Raw genomic sequence first — 19,643 nt, forward strand, 5'->3', positions numbered from 1 at the left:
CTGTCCACGAAGAGAGCTTTTGGCCTGGCTAAGTAGCATGATGGCGAGGTGCGAGGGGGCCTCATTCGTTGGGCTCAATCCTCGGCTTCTCCTGCAAATTCCCCTTCTCTCTCTGGGGGTTTTGCAGTAGCAGCAGCAAAAATCTCTCGGAGGCCACGTCTAGCGTGTGTAAGGCTTGTGTAAAAGGCCGTAAACGAGAACAAATTCTGACGAGACGGACGCTAGGCCGAGGTTGAGCATGCAGGCAGAGCATAAAAAATAAAACAATGATAAGGCTTTGGTTCATTTGTGATTCGATATTCCTTAAATATAACTCCGACATGGACAAGTGGAATATGTACGTTGCCCCTGAGCCAAAATACCTACCTACCTAACCTGTTTATTCATATCTGCTCGGGGTAAATGCAGTGGCCTCGTTCTCTCTAGGAATGCAACCGCCCAAAAACGCCATATCTTCGTGTCGGTCCGCTATGATTCCGCCGCCAGCTTGACAGGCTCCTCGAGCGACATGCCTTCCAAATTGTTCGTGGTCGCCGTAACTGGCGTAGATGGGTTTTTCTCCGCCGTCGTCCGGGCCTCCTCCGGCTGCTCGGAGGGCACAGGGCCCAGCTTCTCGAGCTCGGCGAGCCGCCTCCTCGTCTCCTCGGCCTCCTCCTCCTGCTGCGCCTCCTTCTTGGCGCGCTCGGCCTCTTCTTCCTTCTTGCGCTCCTCGGCCAGCATCGCCTCGAACTCGTCGTCGACCTCGGCCTCGTCGATGGCCGGTCCCGCCTCCGAGATGATGTTGCCGACCTCGTCCACCTCGCCCATCTGCTCCCGCAGCCGGTCGAACACGGCATCGACGTGATCCGCCCCGCCGACCTGCGAGTTGAGGCTCTTGAGCGCCGTCGTGCTCGTCTGCATCACCTTGACCAGCTGCACGTTGTCGGCCGCCTGCTCGACCTTGGCGGCGACCTCCTCGAGCTGATTGAGCGTAGCGTACCGCGTCGCCAGGTTCGACTGCGCCATCTTCTTGGACTTGAGGGCGGCGAGGGCGGCGACCCGGTTCTTCTTGACGACGGCCGCCTGCGCCTTGAGGCTGAGCTCGTCGATGCGTCTGTTCAGCACCTCGGTCTGCTTGTTGAGGTCCTCGATCAGCTCCTTGAGGCTCGCAATGGCCGTGTCCTCGTCGGTGATGACGGCGCCGTCGGCCGAGTCGGCGCTGCGGATCTTGACGATCGAACCGTCCGTGGCCAGCATGGCCTTGTCTCTCGACAGAAACGTCACCAATACGTCGAAGTCGGCCTCGGACATGACCTTTCCCTCGCCAAGGAGGTCCTCAAACTCGCGACGGAAGTGTGGCTTCGAAAAGGTGCGCTCGAACCGCGTCGTCCGGCTCCTGGCCTCGGCATCGAACAGCTTGGCGCCCGTCTCGAGATTGGCAAGCACCACGAACTTGCCCTTGGGCATCTTGCCGCTGGCGCCGGGTTGTCCTATCACGCCGGCCGTGCGCAGGCCCCAGGTCACGGCCCCCATCCCAGCGAGGTCCAGCTCTTGTAGTAGACGCTGTCGCGGCTCTTGGTGAAGTTGGGCAGGGGCATCATGTCGTTGGTGGCGACGGCCTCGGCGAGGACGGTGCCGAGGGAGAGGGGCTGGCCATACTGTTTCGTCTCGAGGGATCGCAGCAGGTTGTCGTCAATCTCGAGGATGAAGTGGGATCGCTGGGGCGAGCGGGAGGGCGCGTGGCCGGCCAGGGAGGGCGGAGGAGAGGCCGCGCTTCCAGGCGGACAGGTTGGCGGTGAAGCCATCGGGGTTGATGGTGCGGAGCGGGGTGAAGTCCGAGTACAGGGCGGGCAAGCGTGCTCTGGATCATCAGTGTCAGCAGTCAGCAGCTGCAAGAGAAGTGTGTGTATGCATGTGGGGACGGAGAGGGGACGACGAACTTGCGGAAGTCCTGCTCGTTCTGCACAAGGTAATCGAGGAGTTCGCTCATGGTGAGGGTGTTTGTCGGGTGGCGGCCGTCGTGGCGGGCAGTGTCTGCCCGGGGACGCTCGTCGTGACGTGGTGTTTCAGAGCATGTGCAGAGAGCCCGGCGTGGCGTCGTGGTGGTGGTGGTCGCAGATCAGATGGCCGGAACTGGGTGATCGGATTGTTTGTTTTGCATGTGCGAGTCGATGGGCAAAAAGAGGCGGCCAGGGGAGGGAAGATAACAGGCGGATTGGCCACGAGCGGGCTCTTATCAGTTGCTACTACTTAAGAAGTAGGCACTCAGGCACTTAAGTACATGTATGTTAAGAAGTACTTACTGCTCAGTGAGTTGCAGCTGGGAACCGGGCGACGTCACCGCTGATGGTCCCCTGGATGCCCTGGAAAACGGCTGGAGGGGCGCTAAGGCGCTCGGGGTTTAGTGGGCCGGGCCACTAATTTCAGCGACAACCGCAGGCTGGTAGGCATTGAAATTGAACATTTCAAGTCTGGCATCTGCGAGTAAGTACTTACAGATATACTTAATATGTATGTCGGTACATAAGGAAGAGAGAATGCTGAGGTTCGTACTGGTAAAAAAAAAAAAAAAAAAAAAAAAAGACATCTTGGGTCCCATCCTGGCCACTGTTCGTTCTTCTGCGCCGCGAGGGTGTCCGAGGTCGTATTCGACGACTGCCAATGCGGCACGGAGGAGATGCAGCCAAGAACGAAGCGACCAGGCAGCACTCGGCCAACTGACACATAAGAGAAGGCCAATCCCATGCCATCATCCAATGATTCCATCTGTTACCTTGCACTTACACGGAAAACCCGCCCGAATCCGGTGCCAATCGACTGAAGAACCATTGTCGCCATGTCTGCCATAGAGACTGTGACTCTCGAAGCCAACGGCTTGCACAGACTCGCTGTCCCAGAGCCACCTCCTCCGGTGAGCCGTCGCGGGTCCCAGCACCGTCCGGAACCGCCGGCACCGGCTGTAGGCGGCCCAGATGTCGGCATCAGGGCCACCCACAGCAACATCAGCCGCCGCAACAGCGCCCACACATCGTCAGCGCCGGCTGCAGCAACGGCACCGGCACCAGCAACCTCCACCAACCAACATGGTCATGACCGCCCACCAGAAGAAGCAACCCGAACCCGGACTCGCCCCCCGCCGCCACCATCCTCCTAACCATGGCGCCCCTCTGCCTCTCCGTCCTGCTCTCCGCCCTGGACCTCACCATCACCACCCCCGCCATCCCCGCCATCGCGTCGGCGTTCGGCAGCGCAAGCGGCTACGTCTGGGTCGGCAGCGCCTTCTCCCTCGCCATGACCGCCGTCACCCCCGTCTGGGCCACCGTCGCCGACATCTGGGGCCGCAAGCCCGTCATGCTGGCCGCCCACGCCGTCTTCTTCGCTGGCAGTCTGCTTTGCGCCCGCGCCCCGACCATGGCCGCCGTCATTGCGGGCCGCGCCGTCCAGGGCGTCGGCGCCAGCGGCATGGGCACCATGGTCAACACCATCATTTGCGACACCTTCTCCATGCGCGACCGGGGGCTCTACCTCGCCGTCACTTCCGTCGTTTGGGCCGTCGGCAGCGCGGTCGGGCCCGTCCTTGGCGGCATCTTCACCACCAAGCTGGACTGGCGCTGGTGTTTCTATATCAACTGTGAGTCCTGCTGGTGCTTCGCTGCTTCTGGGATCAGCTGGCTGATGTGACGTGCTTTGTCCAGTGCCGATCGGCGCCGTGGTTTTCGTCGTAATTGCAGTGTTCCTGAACCTGCCGACCCCCAAACACCCGTTCTGGCCGGCCTCAAAGCCATCGACTGGGCCGGCAGCTTCCTCATCGTCGGCGCCGCCCTCATGATTCTTTTGGGCCTCGAATTCGGCGACGTCACCTTCCCCTGGTCCTCGGCGACCGTCGTCAGCCTCCTTGTCTTCGGCGCTTTGACGGTGGGCCTTTTCGTCCTCGCCGAGTGGAAGCTGGCGGGCGCCAACCCCATCATCCCCCTGCGGCTGTTTCGGGACCGCTCCTCCGTCGCCTCCTACGCCGTCTTCTCGTGCGGCAACTACGTCCTCACCAGCTTGGCCTTCTACCTGCCCCTGTATTCCCAATCGGTCCTGGGCGCCGACGCGTTGACGTCCGGCGTGCATCTGATCCCCCTCATCGCCTCCTGCTCCCTCGCGGCCGCGGCTACTGGCGCCCTCATCCAGAAGACGGGCCGCTACCTGCCCGTCATGTACGTGGCTCAAATCTCGCTGGCCCTCGGCACGGGGCTGCTGATCTATTTGAAGTTCGGCGAGCCCCTGAGCAAGCTCTTCGTCTTCCAGGTCCTCGTCGGCCTGGGCGTCGGTATGAACATGGAGCCGCCGCTGCTGGCCGCCCAGGCCGCCGCCGCCAAGATGGACACGGCCGTCGTCATCGCCACCATGGGCTTCATCCGGAACATCGCGACGTCCGTCGCCATTGTCGTCGGCGGCGTCATCTTCCAGAACCGCATGAGCGATCATTACGAAGAACTGGTGGCTGAAGTTGGCGAGCAAGTCGCTGTCAGCTTCAAGGGCGACCAGGCCTCTGCTAGTGTCGGGCTCATAAGCTCACTGTCGATGCAGGACCAAATTGCCGTGAGGCGGGTCTACTTTGACGCCTTCCGTGCCGTATGGACCATGGTAAGTTCTTCGCTGCCTGTTGTATTGCCTCGTACACCCCTGCTAACCTTTTGTCATCGCAGTGCGTCGTGGTTGCAGGCCTGTCTCTGGTCGCCAATTTGTTTGTGCGGGCGCATCACTGAGCGCCGAGACACAAGCAGTTGTGCTCGGCGTGGACCGAGTGATCGATGAAGAGAGCCGCCGTCAGACTCACCATGACCCAAGGGACGAGGACATCGGAAGCCGATCAATCGAGCTGCAGGAGGGCTCAGCAAGTCATGTTCGGTTGCGGTCTTGAGGCGAGGCTCCCTATGCGTATCCACCACAATGGCTGGCTGGTCGTTCATTTCCTGACCCCTATTCCCCTGCCTCAGCCTCCACCATTGACCTCGACGCGATTATACTAACTTCTACCTATTTGCTCCGACTCATGTTTCCTGCTAGAAGCTTCATCCCACTTGCGATCAAACTCCGCAATAGCTTTCTTGGTCTCGGCCTCCCTCTGTCGCTGAACAGCGGTGGCACCGACCACGCTGTAGTTATTTCCACCACCTGCAATGCGCTCGGTGAAGTCTGCTTCTTTGTTAGTGTATCGATCAAACATATCCGGCGAATAGGATCTACGAACATTACTATATCTATGTGTTCTATAAAATTATTGACTCTAAAGGGATTAGGTCCCTCACGACTTTTCGGCTTTCTTGTTACCTCCCTTTTTAGGGCGATCTTGGGATGTTGCCTTCGCGGATTCTCGTTGATACAGTTGTTCGTTTACTGGATAATCCTCTACTCTATAAGCAGTCCTCTTGTGAACATCGACTGTATTAAGCCATGTTGCGAGCTGGAACGCTCGGTCCCAGGGGTCCGAAATCTTGGGTTACGACGTGTGTAGAAACATGGAGAGGCAGCATCGCCTCGACGCCCAGCTGGTATACACCGAGGACGGCTACCTTGGCCTATCGCCCGAAGGAGAGGTGGGCGAAGGCATGGCAGTGGCCGTGGTGGGGAGGGCGTTCAGTCTCACTGTGCTTCAGAGACGGACAGATGGTCGCGATGCATGGTACGAACGATGCAACCGGGTCGTGTTCTACGGCTGGGACAAGGGTAAAATTGAAAACCTACAGGAACTTGACGAGCATTCCGAGGTGGTAAGGCTGCAGATTCGGTAACTGGCAGATGCAGTTCTTAGGAGGCGTATTGGATTGGCTTGCGAACCGGAGATCTGATCTGAGGGCGAGAAAGCGAAGCGGTTAGGTAACCATGATAGGGTACGAAAAAGAAAACAGGCCTTGGCTGACCCCGTTGGTGGGAAAACTAGACATCGCCGGAAAGGGAAATAGCTTGGCGATTTCTCCGTTGGTGCTCCATATCCGCCAATCCCCGGTGCAGCTGGTCGATATCGACGCCTGGTAAACGTACGATGCTGGTCAAGTTGAGCTTGCGACGACTTCTCCCTTCTGCTCTGCCCGGGACTGAAGCTCAGTGTGATCATTAAGGCTTCTCAGGGAGTCACCTCAACCATAGCGTGCACCGAAAACAAGAAGCGCAACTCAACATGCGGGCTGCGCTGGCCACGGCCTTGGGTCTCCTATCTGCCGCTGGCGTCTCAGGCCACGCGGTTGTGGAGACCCCGACACCACGTAGGGTCAGTACTTGGTCGTATGAGGCTTCTCGCACGGCTCCCACGAAGAACTGAACTGACATGGCGGACAGACCGGCCCAGTGCAGCGGGATCGTTGTGGTGCTGCTCTCACCGCACAACTGGAAAAGGGTGAGCACTCTTCCCCTTGAAGTTCCGAACACCGACGGTCAAGCCCACGGGTCTAGCTCACGGTGTCTGGCGTAGATGTCGCAAGCCCCATTGAAGATGCCATGAAGAAGGCGGACGAGGCCTACAAGTGCAACGCCTACCTGTGTCGGGGCTACCAGCTCGAGGATAACCTGGAGGGCGTCCAAACGGTGAAAGCGGGGGACGTTTTGGACTTCCACATTGACCTCATCGCAGGCCACCATCCTGGCTATGCCGTAGGTGCTCTCAGGTCTTCTGGCGTCCGGGGATTGATTTGCTGATCCAAGTGCACATGACAAGAATGTATCCGTGGTCGACCTGGCCACCAATCAAGTCATCGGCGAGCCGCTGCGGTCTTGGGCAGACTGGCCGGATTCTACCTCTGGGCCGCCACGGAATGACAGTACGTCCCTGTTGAGCAGCTGACGCCTTGATCCGTGTTGCTAACTCTCGGGGAAGTTGACTTCAACATCACCCTACCTGACAGCCTCAGGTCGGCATGCGATGTGGCCGGGAAATGTGCAATCCAGTGGTACTGGTGGGCGAGCAAGAACAGGCAAACCTACGAGAGCTGCGTGGATTTCTACTTGGAGCAGTAGGATGGACGCGTGCAGTTGCTTGACGGACGTGTGCTTTGGCTCGCCCCAGATTGAGGACCGCAGTTGCGAGCGTAGAGATATATGTCTAATATGGAATGTTGACCTAACTTTGCGGGACTGTCGGCTTTCGTGGTATCGTCACCTTCTAACCGTTACTTTGTGCAAGCACTCTGGTATTTTAGTATGCTGCTATCCAAACCTCAGGTGCTGATCCACTCCGAGATGGGGGGGCTCGGGGGGCCTCATCGCCCCGCTTTGGGGGCTTTAGGGACTTTGGGGGCCTTTCGGGGGCTAGACCAGCAATGCAAGACCAGCAAGTTCTGCTGCAACCAAACAAACTGACCAAACTGACCAGACCCACCCAGCGCAGGCCTGGCCTGGCCTTGCCTGACCGCCAAAAAGTTGCAGGAATTCTGCCGCTCCAATTGATGGATGGATGCAAATCTCGCCCTGGCCATACTTCTCGGTCGGCCCCCCCTCCAGCTCAATCGCACACCAGCAAAACACAAAATGGCGGACGATGGCATGCTCTTGAACTTCGACCTCGGCGACTCTTCTCTGAAAAGCGAGGTCAAATTCACTGGCGGCAGATGGCGCGATCGAGTCCGCGCCCAGCGCACCGCCAAAGGAAAACCCAGCAAGTCCTGGAACGGCGTCAATGGCGCCCCGCTTGAGCGAGCCCGCCAGTTCGGCAAAGACACCGGCGGCGGCGGCGACGACGACGACGACGCCGACGCCGACGATGCCGACAGGCCTGCCAAGCGACAAAGAACCGCCGCCGACCGCACACACACCGGCCACCGCACGCCCTATGTCAAGGCCGGCCTGCCTCCAGGCCAGGTCACCTCGCGACTCTTCACCTCCAACCCCACGGCCACGACCGTCTTTGAAAACGCCCAGCCAGAGGCCGAACCCGCGCAGCCGTCCAACGCGCCCTTGACCGCCGAAGCAGAGACCTTCCACGCCCTGGGGCTCTCCAAGCGCATTGCCCACCACCTCTCCACCAAACTCGAAATGAAAGCCCCGACGTCGATCCAGAAGAACACCATCCCCCAGCTCGTCAGCAGCGACAGCGACGCCTTCCTCCAAGCCGAGACCGGCTCCGGAAAGACACTATCCTACCTGTTGCCCATCGTACAGCGCATCATGGCGCTCAGCCACGACGAGGACGGCACCAGCACGGGCACCAAGATACATCGCAACTCTGGCCTGTTCGCCATGATTCTGGCCCCGACACGCGAGTTGTGCAAGCAGATCGCCACCGTGCTCGAGAAGCTGCTCCGGTGCGCCCCCTGGATCGTGAGCACCACCGTCATTGGTGGCGAAAGCAAGAAGTCCGAAAAGGCGCGGTTACGGAAGGGCGTCAACATCCTCATCGCCACGCCAGGTCGACTGACGGATCATCTGGACCACACCAAAGTACTCGACGTCGGCACGGTCCGGTGGCTGGTGCTGGACGAAGGCGACCGCCTGATGGAGATGGGCTTCGAGGACGAGCTGAAGATGATTGTGAGCAAGATCCGAGAGGAGGGACTCAAGACCAAGAACGAGGACGGAGTGTTGCTGGACAGGCTGCCGCAGCGCAGAGTCACGGTGCTCTGCTCGGCCACCATGAAGATGACGGCGCAGCGACTGGGCGAGATCTCCTTACAAGACGCCGTGCACGTTACGGCCTCCAAGTCGGATCCCGAGTCCGCCGAGACCAACGATGCCGTGTTTTCCGCGCCCGCTCAACTGAAGCAGACCTACATCATCACCGCCGCCAAGCCGCGCCTGATAACGCTTCTGGCCCTCCTCAAGTCAACCTTTGCCCGCAAGGGCTCCGTGATGAAGGCCATCATCTTCATCTCCTGCGCCGACTCGGTCGATTTCCACTTCGAGCTGCTCCGCTCGGCCCCGCCCACCCGAACGACACGTCCAAGACGGCCGGCACTGTCGCGGAAGCTGCGTATATCACGTCGCCCGCCAACCACAAGATCGCCCTGTTCAAGCTGCACGGCTCGCTCCCGCAGCCCATTCGAACCGCCACCTTGAAGGCTTTCCACGAGGAGTCCGACCCTTGCGTGCTCATCACCACCGACATTGCCTCTCGCGGTCTCGATGTCCCCACCGTCGACTTGGTCATCGAGTATGACCCAGCCTTTGCAGTGGACGACCATGTGCATCGTATCGGACGCACCGCGCGTGCGGGGCGTCCCGGCAAAGCGGTGCTGTTCCTGCAACCTGGCTCCGAGGAAGGCTACCTCGCCCACCTCCAAGCCGCCATGACCGGCCAATCGTCCGAGTCCATAATCCAGAAGAGCTTCATCACACCCATCATGCTCCCCAAGAAGTCGGGCACCGACTCCGAGGCGCCCGTGCTCCAGAGCGACAAGTCGGCCATGAAGCGCGCCGAGGCCCTGCAGCTGCACATTGAGCAGCGGCTCCTGGACGAGAAGAACGGCGCGAAGTTGCTCGACGCGGCCCGGCAAGGGTTCCGGTCCTACATTCGAGCCTACGCCACGCACGTCAAGGACGAGCGCAAGTACTTTGACATCACGCAGCTCCACTTGGGTCACACGGCCAAGAGCTTTGGCCTGCGGGAGGCGCCGGGCGGTATCGGCGGCGGGCCGACGAGGCGGGTCGTCAAAGGGCCATGCAGCAGCGGCCGGGAAGAAGAGGAAGAATGGAGATGGCGACAGGAGCGAGGATGTACCCAAGGCGCCCGAGGGGCTGGACGTCAACGGTGCGGCAGATGAGGATGCGGCCCGTCGCATGAGGATGAAGATGAAGGAGGTGATGAACCAGTCGTCCGAGTTCAATCTCGGTTGACGATGGCATATCCGTCGTGTAGGTATACCCAAAACAAAGGGGGATTAGAAGCAAACATAGCCTGGGAGTTATGAGGGTCCATGAACAATGCTACGTTTTTCGGTTGCTTTTGACTTGTACGATACCTACCTGCAGTCTACCAGATGCTTGTGCCTTCACTGATCCATCCGAAATGAAACCACTGGCGCAACCTGAGGCCGGCGTGGTTTACTCCAATGCCGTAGAACCAACACAGCACATCCCTAACCCAATGATGAGTCGCAAAAGACCGTGGCACCACAGCCCGCCTCCTACTAGGTAACTCAGAGAGAGCCCACCGGCCGATTCATCAGTGGCTCCTACCCCTTTCCCCTTTCCCCGTTCATCCATAAGCCCGTCCTACCCGGCTCTGTTTGCAAGCCATGTAGATGTCTGTAGCAGCTGTGCTTCTCAACAAACAACGATCTGCCTGGTTAGCTCAATCGGTAGAGCGTGAGACTCTTAATCTCAAGGCTGCGGGTTCGACCCCCGCATCGGGCTCAATTCCCGATGCGTCCCAGTTACTGGGATATCATCGACCTTTCTTTCTTTTTCTTTTTTCTTTTTTATCTTCTCTCTCTCTCTCTCTCTCTCTCTTTTCCCTTCCTTTCGCCTTTAGTCAATACACATTGACTGACCTCCTGCCCGTGTTTTTTTCCTTTTTCTTTTCCTTCGCGGGAGATCTGAACTGTCAAAGTGCCTTCTCCTTTCAATGGCATTGGAGTTTGTACTCACAACTGGTCATATGATATGCTCGCCTCTGTGGCTTTGCTGCCCTCAAACTATGCAGGCCTTGTTACTTTTATTCTGTCACAACTAACATACAGCCGTTTACCAAGTGCGGTTTACGTAAATGCAGCGGATCGCAATGTCTGGCGACTGGTATCGAAGTATAGCTGCCGAAACTGCGCCGTGCCGGCCTTTCTCGCCAGTAAACTTGACAGAAAGAGGAAGAGCACGCTCTGCCTGCTGTTGAGTGACACTGCATCAAGTGCAAGCATCAGGTCCTGGCCGCACACGTGGTTCCCTTCACTTTGATTACGCGACATGTCAAGATGCTAACGAAGCAGGCTGGTTGTACACCCGGCGCATTTTGCCATGTCAGCGATGTCTGGGCACCCCGTCTCCCATTATGCCCCAGCGTTCTCTAAGACTTACCCAGACGACAAATCCAATCACAAGCCAACGTCCCGCCGTCCACTTATCGTAATACTTATACAGCTCAACGGTTAAATGTGGACTCACAGGCTCGCTTGCCATGCTCCATTTTAAAACCGGCACAGCAGGTGAAGGAAGAGTCTTGGCCCTGGCAATGGATTGTGGTTCAGTGATGGTCGGAACGGGAGATCCGTCACAGGCTCTCATCTGAGCAATAACAGGCCGAATATGCCGACGAGCATGCCGCAATGTCGGATGGATCCCCTGGCCTCGGTAACCTCCCGTCCCCGCCGCAGGAAGAGGCAACCGAATCATGGTCGAAGGCTCCAAGGGTCTTGATCTCATGCAAGCAAGGGGCAGCACAAGAACTATGTTACATAGGTATGTATGTACATAGGACACGTCTTGGTGCCAACCCCGTTTCGCAACCTGCCAAAGGGCGAAGAGTGCCGGGACCGCGTCGTGAGCCCGGCCCGCCCAGGTTGTTCGTCCCAGCTGAAAGGCCACACATCACGATGCCCTGCGCTGCTAGAGGCATTGTCCTTTCGTTCCCCCGCGCGCCATGTGACCCTCGCGGGTCAACGCAACTGTCCCGAACGAGTCTGCCATTTCGAACCCCCGGCTCTGCTCTACTCGCGGCCCACGCCTGCAAGAACCACGTGCGGGTGGTCGTATGGCCCTTGTACATACTGCGGTGGTGACCCCCACACGGAATGGAGGCCAGCCATTGTCAGGTAGGGCGACCTGAATCCCGACAACGTCTCCCGTCTTGGCAGTCACCGCCGTGCATGAAGCGGAATCGTTTCCGACGAATTCCACCGGCCGTGATGATTTGGTCCGATGCATGCGACGCCGCTTTGTTGATGCTGCCCAACCCCCAGATGGAACAATTCTTCCGCCGCAGTCAGTCGGCCGCCGCTCTCTTCGAACCTTCAGTCGAGGACGGGACGATTGAAGTCTGCCACCGACTGCATTTGCTTTGCCCACCTGCAGTCTGCAGCCCGTGAATTCCCACGCGCAAACGCCAGCAGCACGCCAGCAATTCATGGAAGAACTTTCTCTATGCTATGCCATTTGATCGATCGTATGCGAACGCCTCCCGGGGCCTCTAGGGTTGTGGATAGAATTAAGATTTAGGAAGGATCCGAAGCGGATATTTTCCGACCAGGCTAGTTGATAATTATATCCGAGGCATCAAGCATAATCCCTGCTTGCCTCCCCGAAAAAAAGAAAAAAGGAAAAAAAAAAAAAAAGATCCTGGCAGGTCTGGTACGCTCCAGGTGGCAGGTGGAGCGGCGGGCAGCGGGCAGTGGGCAGCAGCAGCATCCCAGGATATGATCGGACGACAGGCATTGGTCTGGAGCTGGTGCATGGCTTTAGTCACGGGCCAGTTTCCTTCTTTGAGCACTGGTTTGCGAACTGGGCATTCCATTTGATCGAGTGATATATGCCCTCGCTTAATGCGCTAAGCGCGCGATGTCACTGTAGTACCGCGTGCGACACACGATGATTGGGAAACCCAGGCCAGGACCAGGCAGCCAGGACCAGGCTAGCACCTCTGAGAAATTTGGCGGGACCAAGCAAGACCCCTGGACCTCCGTTTGCAGATGGCCTGTTTCGCTCTCCGGCACTAGACCGAACGGCGTGGCAGTTCGGGCGCTGCGGGTGTAACACGATCACCGGGACCCCATAGCAGCATGATGAATGAAGCTCCGCCTGGCGACGAGGCTAATCAGGGCCTTCTTTCACGATCCCGCTCAGACGGTGAGATATATTAAGGCACGCATGCAGCGCCTCCTTGGCCACCTCTTCTGGAATCCTGCCTGTACAAGTACCACTCTCTCAGCTTGCATTGCATCGGCGTTTCGTTTCTCCACAGCCTGCCACTCCTTCTCGTCGCTCATTCCGATACCTGTCACTCCTTTTTCGAAAATGCGTTTCTCCCTTTTCTCCAGCCTGTGCGCCCTTGCGGCCACGGCCACCGCTGGCCCGGTCCCTGTTGGCAAGAGCACCGGCGGCCCCTTGTCCATCTCCGCCGCCGCGCCCCCGGCCCCCGGCAAGCCCACCTTCCTCCTGGTCCCAGGTGCCTGGCACACGCCCGCCGCCTTCGACCTGATCCGCGAACAGCTCACCCACCGCGGCTTCGAGTCCACCGCCGTGGACCTGCTGACCGTCGGCCCCACCGACCCCCTGAACCAGGGTGTCCCCGAGGACGCCGCCGCCATCCGCGCCGAGCTCGAGAAGCTCGTCAGCGCCGGCAAGGAGGTCATGGTCGTCTCCCACTCCTACGGCGGTGTGCCCGCCGCCGCCGCCGTCGAGGGCTTTAACATCAAGGACCGCGCGGCCAAGGGGCCAGAAGGGCGGCGTCATCATGGTCCTGCACATGACCTCGTTCGCGGCCCAGGTCGGTTCCAGCCTGATGGACTCCCTCGGCGGAAACCCCCTTCCCTGGTTCAACATCACCGGTAAGCACTGTGCCCCCCACCCGGGCGTAGCTCTCCCACACTCGAACATTCCATGCTGACTTCCACAGGCGACATCCTCACCCCCATCGACCCCACCAAGGTCTTCTACGCCGACGTCGAGCCCAAGCTGGCCGCCAAGTCAGTCGCCGCCATCGAGCCCTCGAGCATGCGCGCCATGACCGACAAGGGCTCCTTCGCGCCCTGGGACCAGGGCTTCCAGATGGGCTTCATCCACACCGAGGACGACCAGGCCATCCCCATCGCCATCCAGAAGCAAATGGCCGCCCAGTTCCCCTCCGACTCCTTCATCTCCACCCTCAAGTCCAGCCACTCGCCCTTCCTCAGCATGCCCGTGAAGCTCGGCGAAGTCCTCGAGCAGGCCTCCCACTTTGCCCAGGAGAAGGCCCCTGGACCTGCCAAGCCTCTGTTGGACATCACTCTGAACCTGTAAGCGACACCTGTAACAAGGGGTTGTGATAAGAGGGCTGATGGTGAAGCCACGGCTATAATCAAACCGCCGTTTCCGTAGTCTGGCGATGCTCTCGTGACACAGAGCCCAGCACACTAGGGTCGGATAATCAGAGATTCATTTCATTCCAAGCCCTGTTTGTTTTAGTGATATCCCCGTCCTGCTAGCACTAAGTGTCAGCACATATTTGACATACGTGTATCTAAATATTACCATGCGATTCGTCAATACCAACCAGCCTAAAATTTGGGAGGAAGATAGCTGCTCTCGATAATAGTGCCGCCTGTCATGGGTTCTAGCATCATCAGGGTCGGTCTGCCAAGCGCGCCCCAGCCTGACCGGCAACGAGTAAGAGGTCCCGACCGCCCATCATGCCTGAGACTTTCCTGATCTCTTTGATGGAGAAACCCATTTCCCCGCTAGGGTATGTTTCCCGGGATGAACACGGTGTGAAGGTGGCATTAAGGCGGCCGCAGCGATCGTCACTCGCGGAAACCCTATGGAAAGTGCAGTGCCCATTGCCGTGATCCAGCCCTTAGGATGCTGTTCACTGCCCGCGAGGACCTCTGAACAGGGAGTCGAGTCACGGTTTCATTGTTGTCCATCTTGCACGATACGGGTTGTCATCTGTCGCTATCACCCACCTATAGGTTCCTGCTTCATAACATGGTTGCGCCATTCGAGTATACGTATGCACTCTTGCGACTTGATCACCAAGTCAGGCTACGGGTCTGCATTTTCATCAGACACGCAGGAGCAAGGAGACAACCGTAGCACGGGGACAAAGGATCACATGATGGATTGGGAAATCATTGTAATTGGCTGGTAGAGCAACCGTCGAGGTCCGTGGCTGTTGATCCAGCCTCAAGCCGACCAGATCCTCCCCCATGACGGACCTAGGCTACATGTGCTGCAAGATCCATGGCTCGGCGTTCAATTTTTCTATGCTTTTCGCCCAGAGATTCAAATAAACATCGCCACGCCATCGTGTGGAGGTTAATCCCTCCGCTGCCCGTTGACAATGTTAAAGGTGTTTCCGGTCCCGTCGTCACAGCCCAGGACGCCCGCTTGCGAAGTGGTGCTGCAGAACTCGCCAGCCTTGAGCGGGAGGCTGGGGTCGTTGACCGGCGTGCCGGGCTTGACAGGGCGGCAATGGCCAAGCCGGCGAAGAAGAGGGCGAGGGCGGTGGTGAACTGCATGGTTGAGAACTGACGGTTGAAGCCGGAACTGGGGTTTGGAGTAGACAGGAGGTTCGGAATTAACGTTCGGTCCGGCCGGAATGAAGTGAAGTGAAGCGAAGGTATTGTATTGTGATAGCTGCAACGAAGAAGGGTGCGTGTCCGAGGACAAGAGAAGGGCGAGATGCTGCTCTTTAAATGTGAGACGATATTGCCATCTGGAGACCAAACAGCCGGCGTCGTCACAACAGGGGCCGTCCCCACCTGCAATGGCGCAACGGCAACCACCGCATTTGTTTCATCTTTCAGGGGCTGCACTTGGCAGAAAGGACATCCTAATGAGGGACACTCTGCTTGATACCAACACATGTCGCGGGCAGAACAAGTCGGGCTGAAATGGGGTAGTTTCCCAGAGGCTGCTTCTGGCTAGCCTTGATCGGCCCAGTGGTTGTTCCAGCACAGGATGTCGCTGGCAACTTGGCGCGACCGTCTGGTGGGACGGGTCAAGAATCGGTGCTTGCAACTCTGTCTCTTCGTCGTTGTCGGCAGCGGCGTCTGGCCCCGCATAGTACAGTCTTGTTATTTCGGGTACTGTCTTCCCCCTTGCGCCTTCTCTCTGGCCTTGCGTGCTGCTTCTTGCCCTACACTCCCTTCTTCATTGCACTCCGCATCCGAAACATGTCCAGGGCTGGTGCATCAACCAGTGCTGCACACCGTGATTGCTGGCCTGCATATGTTTGTGTTGGCGGGCTACGTAAGGAGTCAGCACACACGCACATTCTCGTACCAGCACCTAGTCCAACCTGCGTGATACGACCTACCTGCGGATTTGTGGCGGCATGAGAAGAGTCTGCGCAAAACTATTTACATGCTGGAGCCCCAAGTAGCAATGAGTTGAGCAAAGCCCGAATCCGCCTGCCAGAGGACAGCATCTTGGCCCCTTTGATCTGCCCTATCGCCAATCCACCGCCCCCTCCACGTCCAACATGCTAGGCAGCGTCCTCCCCTTCTCCGAAGAGGTCGCAGACCGCGTCAGCGAGTACTGCGAGACCCGCTCAACTCCGATCACCGAAACCCTCCAGAAACACTGGGAGGACACTCGCACAAAGTTTTCCGATGCTGACAAGATGTCTTCGCGCCTGCAGGGGGCGTGGATGATATTCACGGCGAGGGATCGCAAGCCAAAGAGAGGTATGTGGTGTTGACTTTACATTTGCGGTACCCACTGCCCCTGCCATGACATCCCATCAGATGGTTGGCATCAGTAACTGCCCGGTGGACAGGTTGCGGGTACACCGAAACCTGCAGTTTGGTCAGGATCTCCTGGAACATCGTTGACCCTCACGTCGAACAGTTCTGGAGGTTGGCTGCTACAGCGGCTACAGCGCCCTGGCATGGTATGAGGGCACCAAAGCCACCAAGGCCGAGATCGTCACCTTGGAGCTCAGCCCCAAGATGATTGCCGCCAGCCGAGAGGCCTTCAAGAAGTACGGTGCCGAAGACCGCGTAAAACTGGTCGAAGGCCCCGCCGACCAAACGTAAGCGCTGACATTGCCATCTCTCCCTGTTCTTGCTACTGACACCATGCTCAGCTTGCAGGCCCTGACCGGAGAGTTTGATCTCATCTTCGTTGATGCCAACAAGGATGGATACGAAGGCTACATCAAGACCATCCTGGACCAGAAGCTGCTCTCTCCCGACGGCATTGTCCTATGCGACAACGGTAAGCAGAATGTGCACTGAAGCCGTGTTTCTAGTACACGACTGGTCACTTTGCTGACGTTTGGGTTCTCGCATTCTGTAACAGTCTTTGCCCGTGGTCTCACCATTGGCGCCGACTGCGCCCCCTGGGTCAACGACCACGTCCGCCCGTACTGGCTCGCGTGTGGTCAAGCCCTTGATGGGTTCAGCACCCGTCTGGTCCAGGACGAACGAGTGGATGTTGTGGTTCTCCCCGTTTTCGACGGCATCTCCCAGATTAGATGGAAGGGTACTTGAGCAAGCACCCGGACACAGGTTATCGTGTAGATTAGGGACTGGCTTGATATATTTCCTTCTCGAGATCTGCGCGGGGGGAGAGAACGTGAGGTACATGTACTTAATGAAACGGCTTCCGTGTAGTACGTGGGTTGAAATAGCTCATGGGGTTCCAGCTCGTCTTTGCGACTCGCAAACTTATTCTGAGAGTGCGTCACAATTTGGCATCTTGGGGCCTTGGTGACCTTGCTCATTTTCGCACTCTTGGTCGGCACCGGAGCTGGCCGACCAGTATTTACCGAGACAGGGGGCCGAACACGACAGCGGGGTCGCTGCATTCCTACCCGACCCCTGGCAGCTCGGAGTAAAACCTCCCGTCACTGTCGTGCCAGGATACAGTCAGTCGTAGTCCCTTTTATAACACTAGCCCATACCTCGCTCTTTTGCGAGCCGAGGTCGACATTCACTAACCCCTTTAACGAGGGTTCCCCGGCATCAGAAAGCCAGACTAGCACTCCCCAGGTCTAGGCGCCCCCACATCGGCTTCCACAGCGATACATCATACACTCTGTTCGTCTGGGGTAACGGGTCAACCTCACGGGCGGGTGGGGGTGACTCCTAGGCGAAGAACGAGATGGACTCTCGTGGTTTTCGCGTGTAAAGAGCGGAGTGTGCATCAGTGCTGTAAATGATCTCGAGATAAACCTTCTACAGTGCCTGAGTGTCCCATTCCTGACCTGGACCCCATATCTAGTATGTCCTTTGCTCAGACCATCGTCAGTCGAATGAAGCCCAAGATGGGCCTCGCGACTACAGTCCTCTCTTCCCTGTTCCTTGCCATTGGAGGCTTCCTCTTCGGCTACGATTCCGGCATCATCACCTCCACCATCGCCCTCGACACCTTTCGAGCCTACTTCTCGGCCCCATCCGAGACCGTCACGGGCGGTATCGTATCCGCCTTCCAGGGCGGCGCCATCCTCGGCACCATGTTCAACATGCTCTTCGCCAACCGCCTGGGGCGCCGCAAGACCATTTTCGTGGGTGCTCTGGTCTCGGTCCTCGGCAGCTCCCTACAGGCTGGCGCCGTCAACATGACCATGCTCATCATCGGCCGCTTCGTCGGGGGCGTCGCCGTCGGCCAGCTGACGTCGACCATCCCCATGTACGCGTCGGAGCTGTCCGAGGCCAAGCACCGCGGCATGCTGTCGGGTCTCTTGCAGCTGATGCTGAGCTGGGGCTTTTTCGTCGCGCAGTGGCTCGGCTACGGCTGCTCCTTCGTATCGACCCAGCTCTCCTGTGAGTTGGCGCCGTTGCCTGACTGGCATTCAATTGGACTGCGTCACTGAGACTAACCCGTGCTGCTCGCGCTGCAGGGCGCTTCCCGCTCGCCTTCCAGAACATCCCCGGCCTCGTCCTCATCTCGGGCATCTTCTTCCTGCAGGAATCCCCGCGCTGGCTCCTCGAGAAGGACCGCGCCGACGACGCCCGCCGGTCTCTCCAAAGGCTCCGACGCGGTCTCGACCAGCACCTGATCGACCTGGAATTCCGCGAAATCCGCGACGTTATCGTCGCCGACCGCGAGCTCGGAAACGTCACCTGGAAGTCCATCGTCACGAAGCCGACCTGGCGGAAGCGGCTGCTGCTGGGGTGCGGCGTCCAGGCGTTTGGTCCCCCTCAGTGGCATCAACGTCATCAACTACTACGGCCCCAGCATCTACAAGATCCTAGGCATCTCGACGCAGCAGTCGCTCCTCGTCATCGGCATCAGCGGCGCCTTGTCTATTGTGTATTGCAGTATTGGCCTGCTGCTGCTCGACCGCGTGGGCCGCATTAAACCCCTGCTGGTCTCGGCCGCCGGGCTGGGGGCGGCACTGCTCGTCAACGCGGTCCAGGCCCAGTACTTCCTAGACGGCGAGTCGTCCGGCAACAGAAACGCGCACCAGCTTCGCAGCATGGTGGCCATGAACTTCGTCTTCAGCCTCTTCTACACGCCCCTGGGAATCATCAGCTGGGTCTACCCGGCCGAGATCTTCCCCGTCGAGGCCCGCGCCCTTGGCAACGCCGTCACCACCTTCACCAACTGGGCCGTCAACCTCATCTTTGCCCAGTTCACGCCCGCCGCCCTGGCCGCCATCGGGTTCCGGTACTTTTACGTCTTCTTCGCGCTCAACCTCGTCGCCTTTCTTTGCTATTGGTTCTTCTACCCTGAGACCAAAGGCCGGACGCTCGAGCAGATGGACGAGTTGTTTGGGGATCAGATGGTGCCGCACGCCCTGCAGGACGAAACCGCGGCTGCCATTGCTTTGGGAAAGCAGGGGCTGGCGACAGCGGAGGTTTATGAGCATGCGTGATCCACCGCGCTCGGCGTCAAGTTTCTCGGAAGTAATCTTGACTCCCTAATCAATACAGCACTTTGATATATCATTATTTACCTAGACGGCGTGTGACGCTAATTGGAGTGTGCCCTTTTAGTCTGATTGTATAAAATACGCTGTCGATACCTCGCCCTATTTTGAGCAACAAGATGGATGCCCTCTCACTAGGAGATAATGCTTTCCTGACTACCAGGACTCCATATCATAAAGCCAA

General features: G+C 58.4%; 9 protein-coding genes across 9 annotated transcripts; 7 read left to right on the top strand and 2 right to left on the bottom strand.

Annotated features, from left to right (window-relative positions):
- Positions 1-468: 468 nt before the first annotated feature.
- On the bottom strand, positions 469-1,969 carry PG997_009029 (Snf7 family protein; the record flags this gene model as incomplete). The annotated part of the gene is given in 4 exon segments (XM_066813344.1): positions 469-1,527; positions 1,542-1,752; positions 1,766-1,840; positions 1,920-1,969. 4 exon segments carry the CDS (start codon positions 1,967-1,969, stop codon positions 469-471), a joined length of 1,395 nt encoding a protein of 464 aa, XP_066668686.1.
- Positions 1,970-2,815: 846 nt separating this feature from the next.
- PG997_009030 (uncharacterized protein) lies at positions 2,816-4,733 on the top strand (the record flags this gene model as incomplete). Its single annotated transcript, XM_066813345.1, has 4 exons — positions 2,816-3,009; positions 3,087-3,614; positions 3,675-4,611; positions 4,674-4,733. 4 exons carry the CDS (start codon positions 2,816-2,818, stop codon positions 4,731-4,733), a joined length of 1,719 nt encoding a protein of 572 aa, XP_066668687.1.
- Positions 4,734-5,486: 753 nt separating this feature from the next.
- Positions 5,487-5,821, top strand: PG997_009031 (uncharacterized protein; the record flags this gene model as incomplete). The annotated part of the gene is made up of 2 exons (XM_066813346.1): positions 5,487-5,738; positions 5,780-5,821. The coding sequence occupies 2 exons, from the start codon at positions 5,487-5,489 to the stop codon at positions 5,819-5,821; spliced, it is 294 nt and encodes a 97-aa protein (XP_066668688.1).
- A 324-nt stretch (positions 5,822-6,145) lies between these two features.
- PG997_009032 (uncharacterized protein) lies at positions 6,146-6,978 on the top strand (the record flags this gene model as incomplete). Its single annotated transcript, XM_066813347.1, has 5 exons — positions 6,146-6,235; positions 6,304-6,361; positions 6,437-6,615; positions 6,680-6,782; positions 6,839-6,978. 5 exons carry the CDS (start codon positions 6,146-6,148, stop codon positions 6,976-6,978), a joined length of 570 nt encoding a protein of 189 aa, XP_066668689.1.
- A 510-nt stretch (positions 6,979-7,488) lies between these two features.
- On the top strand, positions 7,489-9,716 carry PG997_009033 (uncharacterized protein; the record flags this gene model as incomplete). The annotated part of the gene is made up of 2 exons (XM_066813348.1): positions 7,489-8,841; positions 8,901-9,716. The coding sequence occupies 2 exons, from the start codon at positions 7,489-7,491 to the stop codon at positions 9,714-9,716; spliced, it is 2,169 nt and encodes a 722-aa protein (XP_066668690.1).
- A 3,181-nt stretch (positions 9,717-12,897) lies between these two features.
- On the top strand, positions 12,898-13,881 carry PG997_009034 (uncharacterized protein; the record flags this gene model as incomplete). The annotated part of the gene is made up of 3 exons (XM_066813349.1): positions 12,898-13,278; positions 13,322-13,430; positions 13,499-13,881. The coding sequence occupies 3 exons, from the start codon at positions 12,898-12,900 to the stop codon at positions 13,879-13,881; spliced, it is 873 nt and encodes a 290-aa protein (XP_066668691.1).
- Positions 13,882-14,895: 1,014 nt separating this feature from the next.
- On the bottom strand, positions 14,896-15,098 carry PG997_009035 (uncharacterized protein; the record flags this gene model as incomplete). The annotated part of the gene is given in 2 exon segments (XM_066813350.1): positions 14,896-15,010; positions 15,025-15,098. 2 exon segments carry the CDS (start codon positions 15,096-15,098, stop codon positions 14,896-14,898), a joined length of 189 nt encoding a protein of 62 aa, XP_066668692.1.
- A 965-nt stretch (positions 15,099-16,063) lies between these two features.
- Positions 16,064-17,075, top strand: PG997_009036 (o-methyltransferase domain-containing protein; the record flags this gene model as incomplete). Its single annotated transcript, XM_066813351.1, has 4 exons — positions 16,064-16,268; positions 16,432-16,615; positions 16,670-16,800; positions 16,885-17,075. The coding sequence occupies 4 exons, from the start codon at positions 16,064-16,066 to the stop codon at positions 17,073-17,075; spliced, it is 711 nt and encodes a 236-aa protein (XP_066668693.1).
- Positions 17,076-17,851: 776 nt separating this feature from the next.
- PG997_009037 (general substrate transporter) lies at positions 17,852-19,405 on the top strand (the record flags this gene model as incomplete). The annotated part of the gene is made up of 3 exons (XM_066813352.1): positions 17,852-18,350; positions 18,428-18,701; positions 18,733-19,405. The coding sequence occupies 3 exons, from the start codon at positions 17,852-17,854 to the stop codon at positions 19,403-19,405; spliced, it is 1,446 nt and encodes a 481-aa protein (XP_066668694.1).
- Positions 19,406-19,643: the final 238 nt, after the last annotated feature.

This window comes from Apiospora hydei (genome assembly GCF_038363865.1).
Source record: "Apiospora hydei strain CBS 114990 chromosome Unknown utg000006l_segment0_segment0, whole genome shotgun sequence".
Taxonomy (NCBI): domain Eukaryota; kingdom Fungi; phylum Ascomycota; class Sordariomycetes; order Amphisphaeriales; family Apiosporaceae; genus Apiospora; species Apiospora hydei.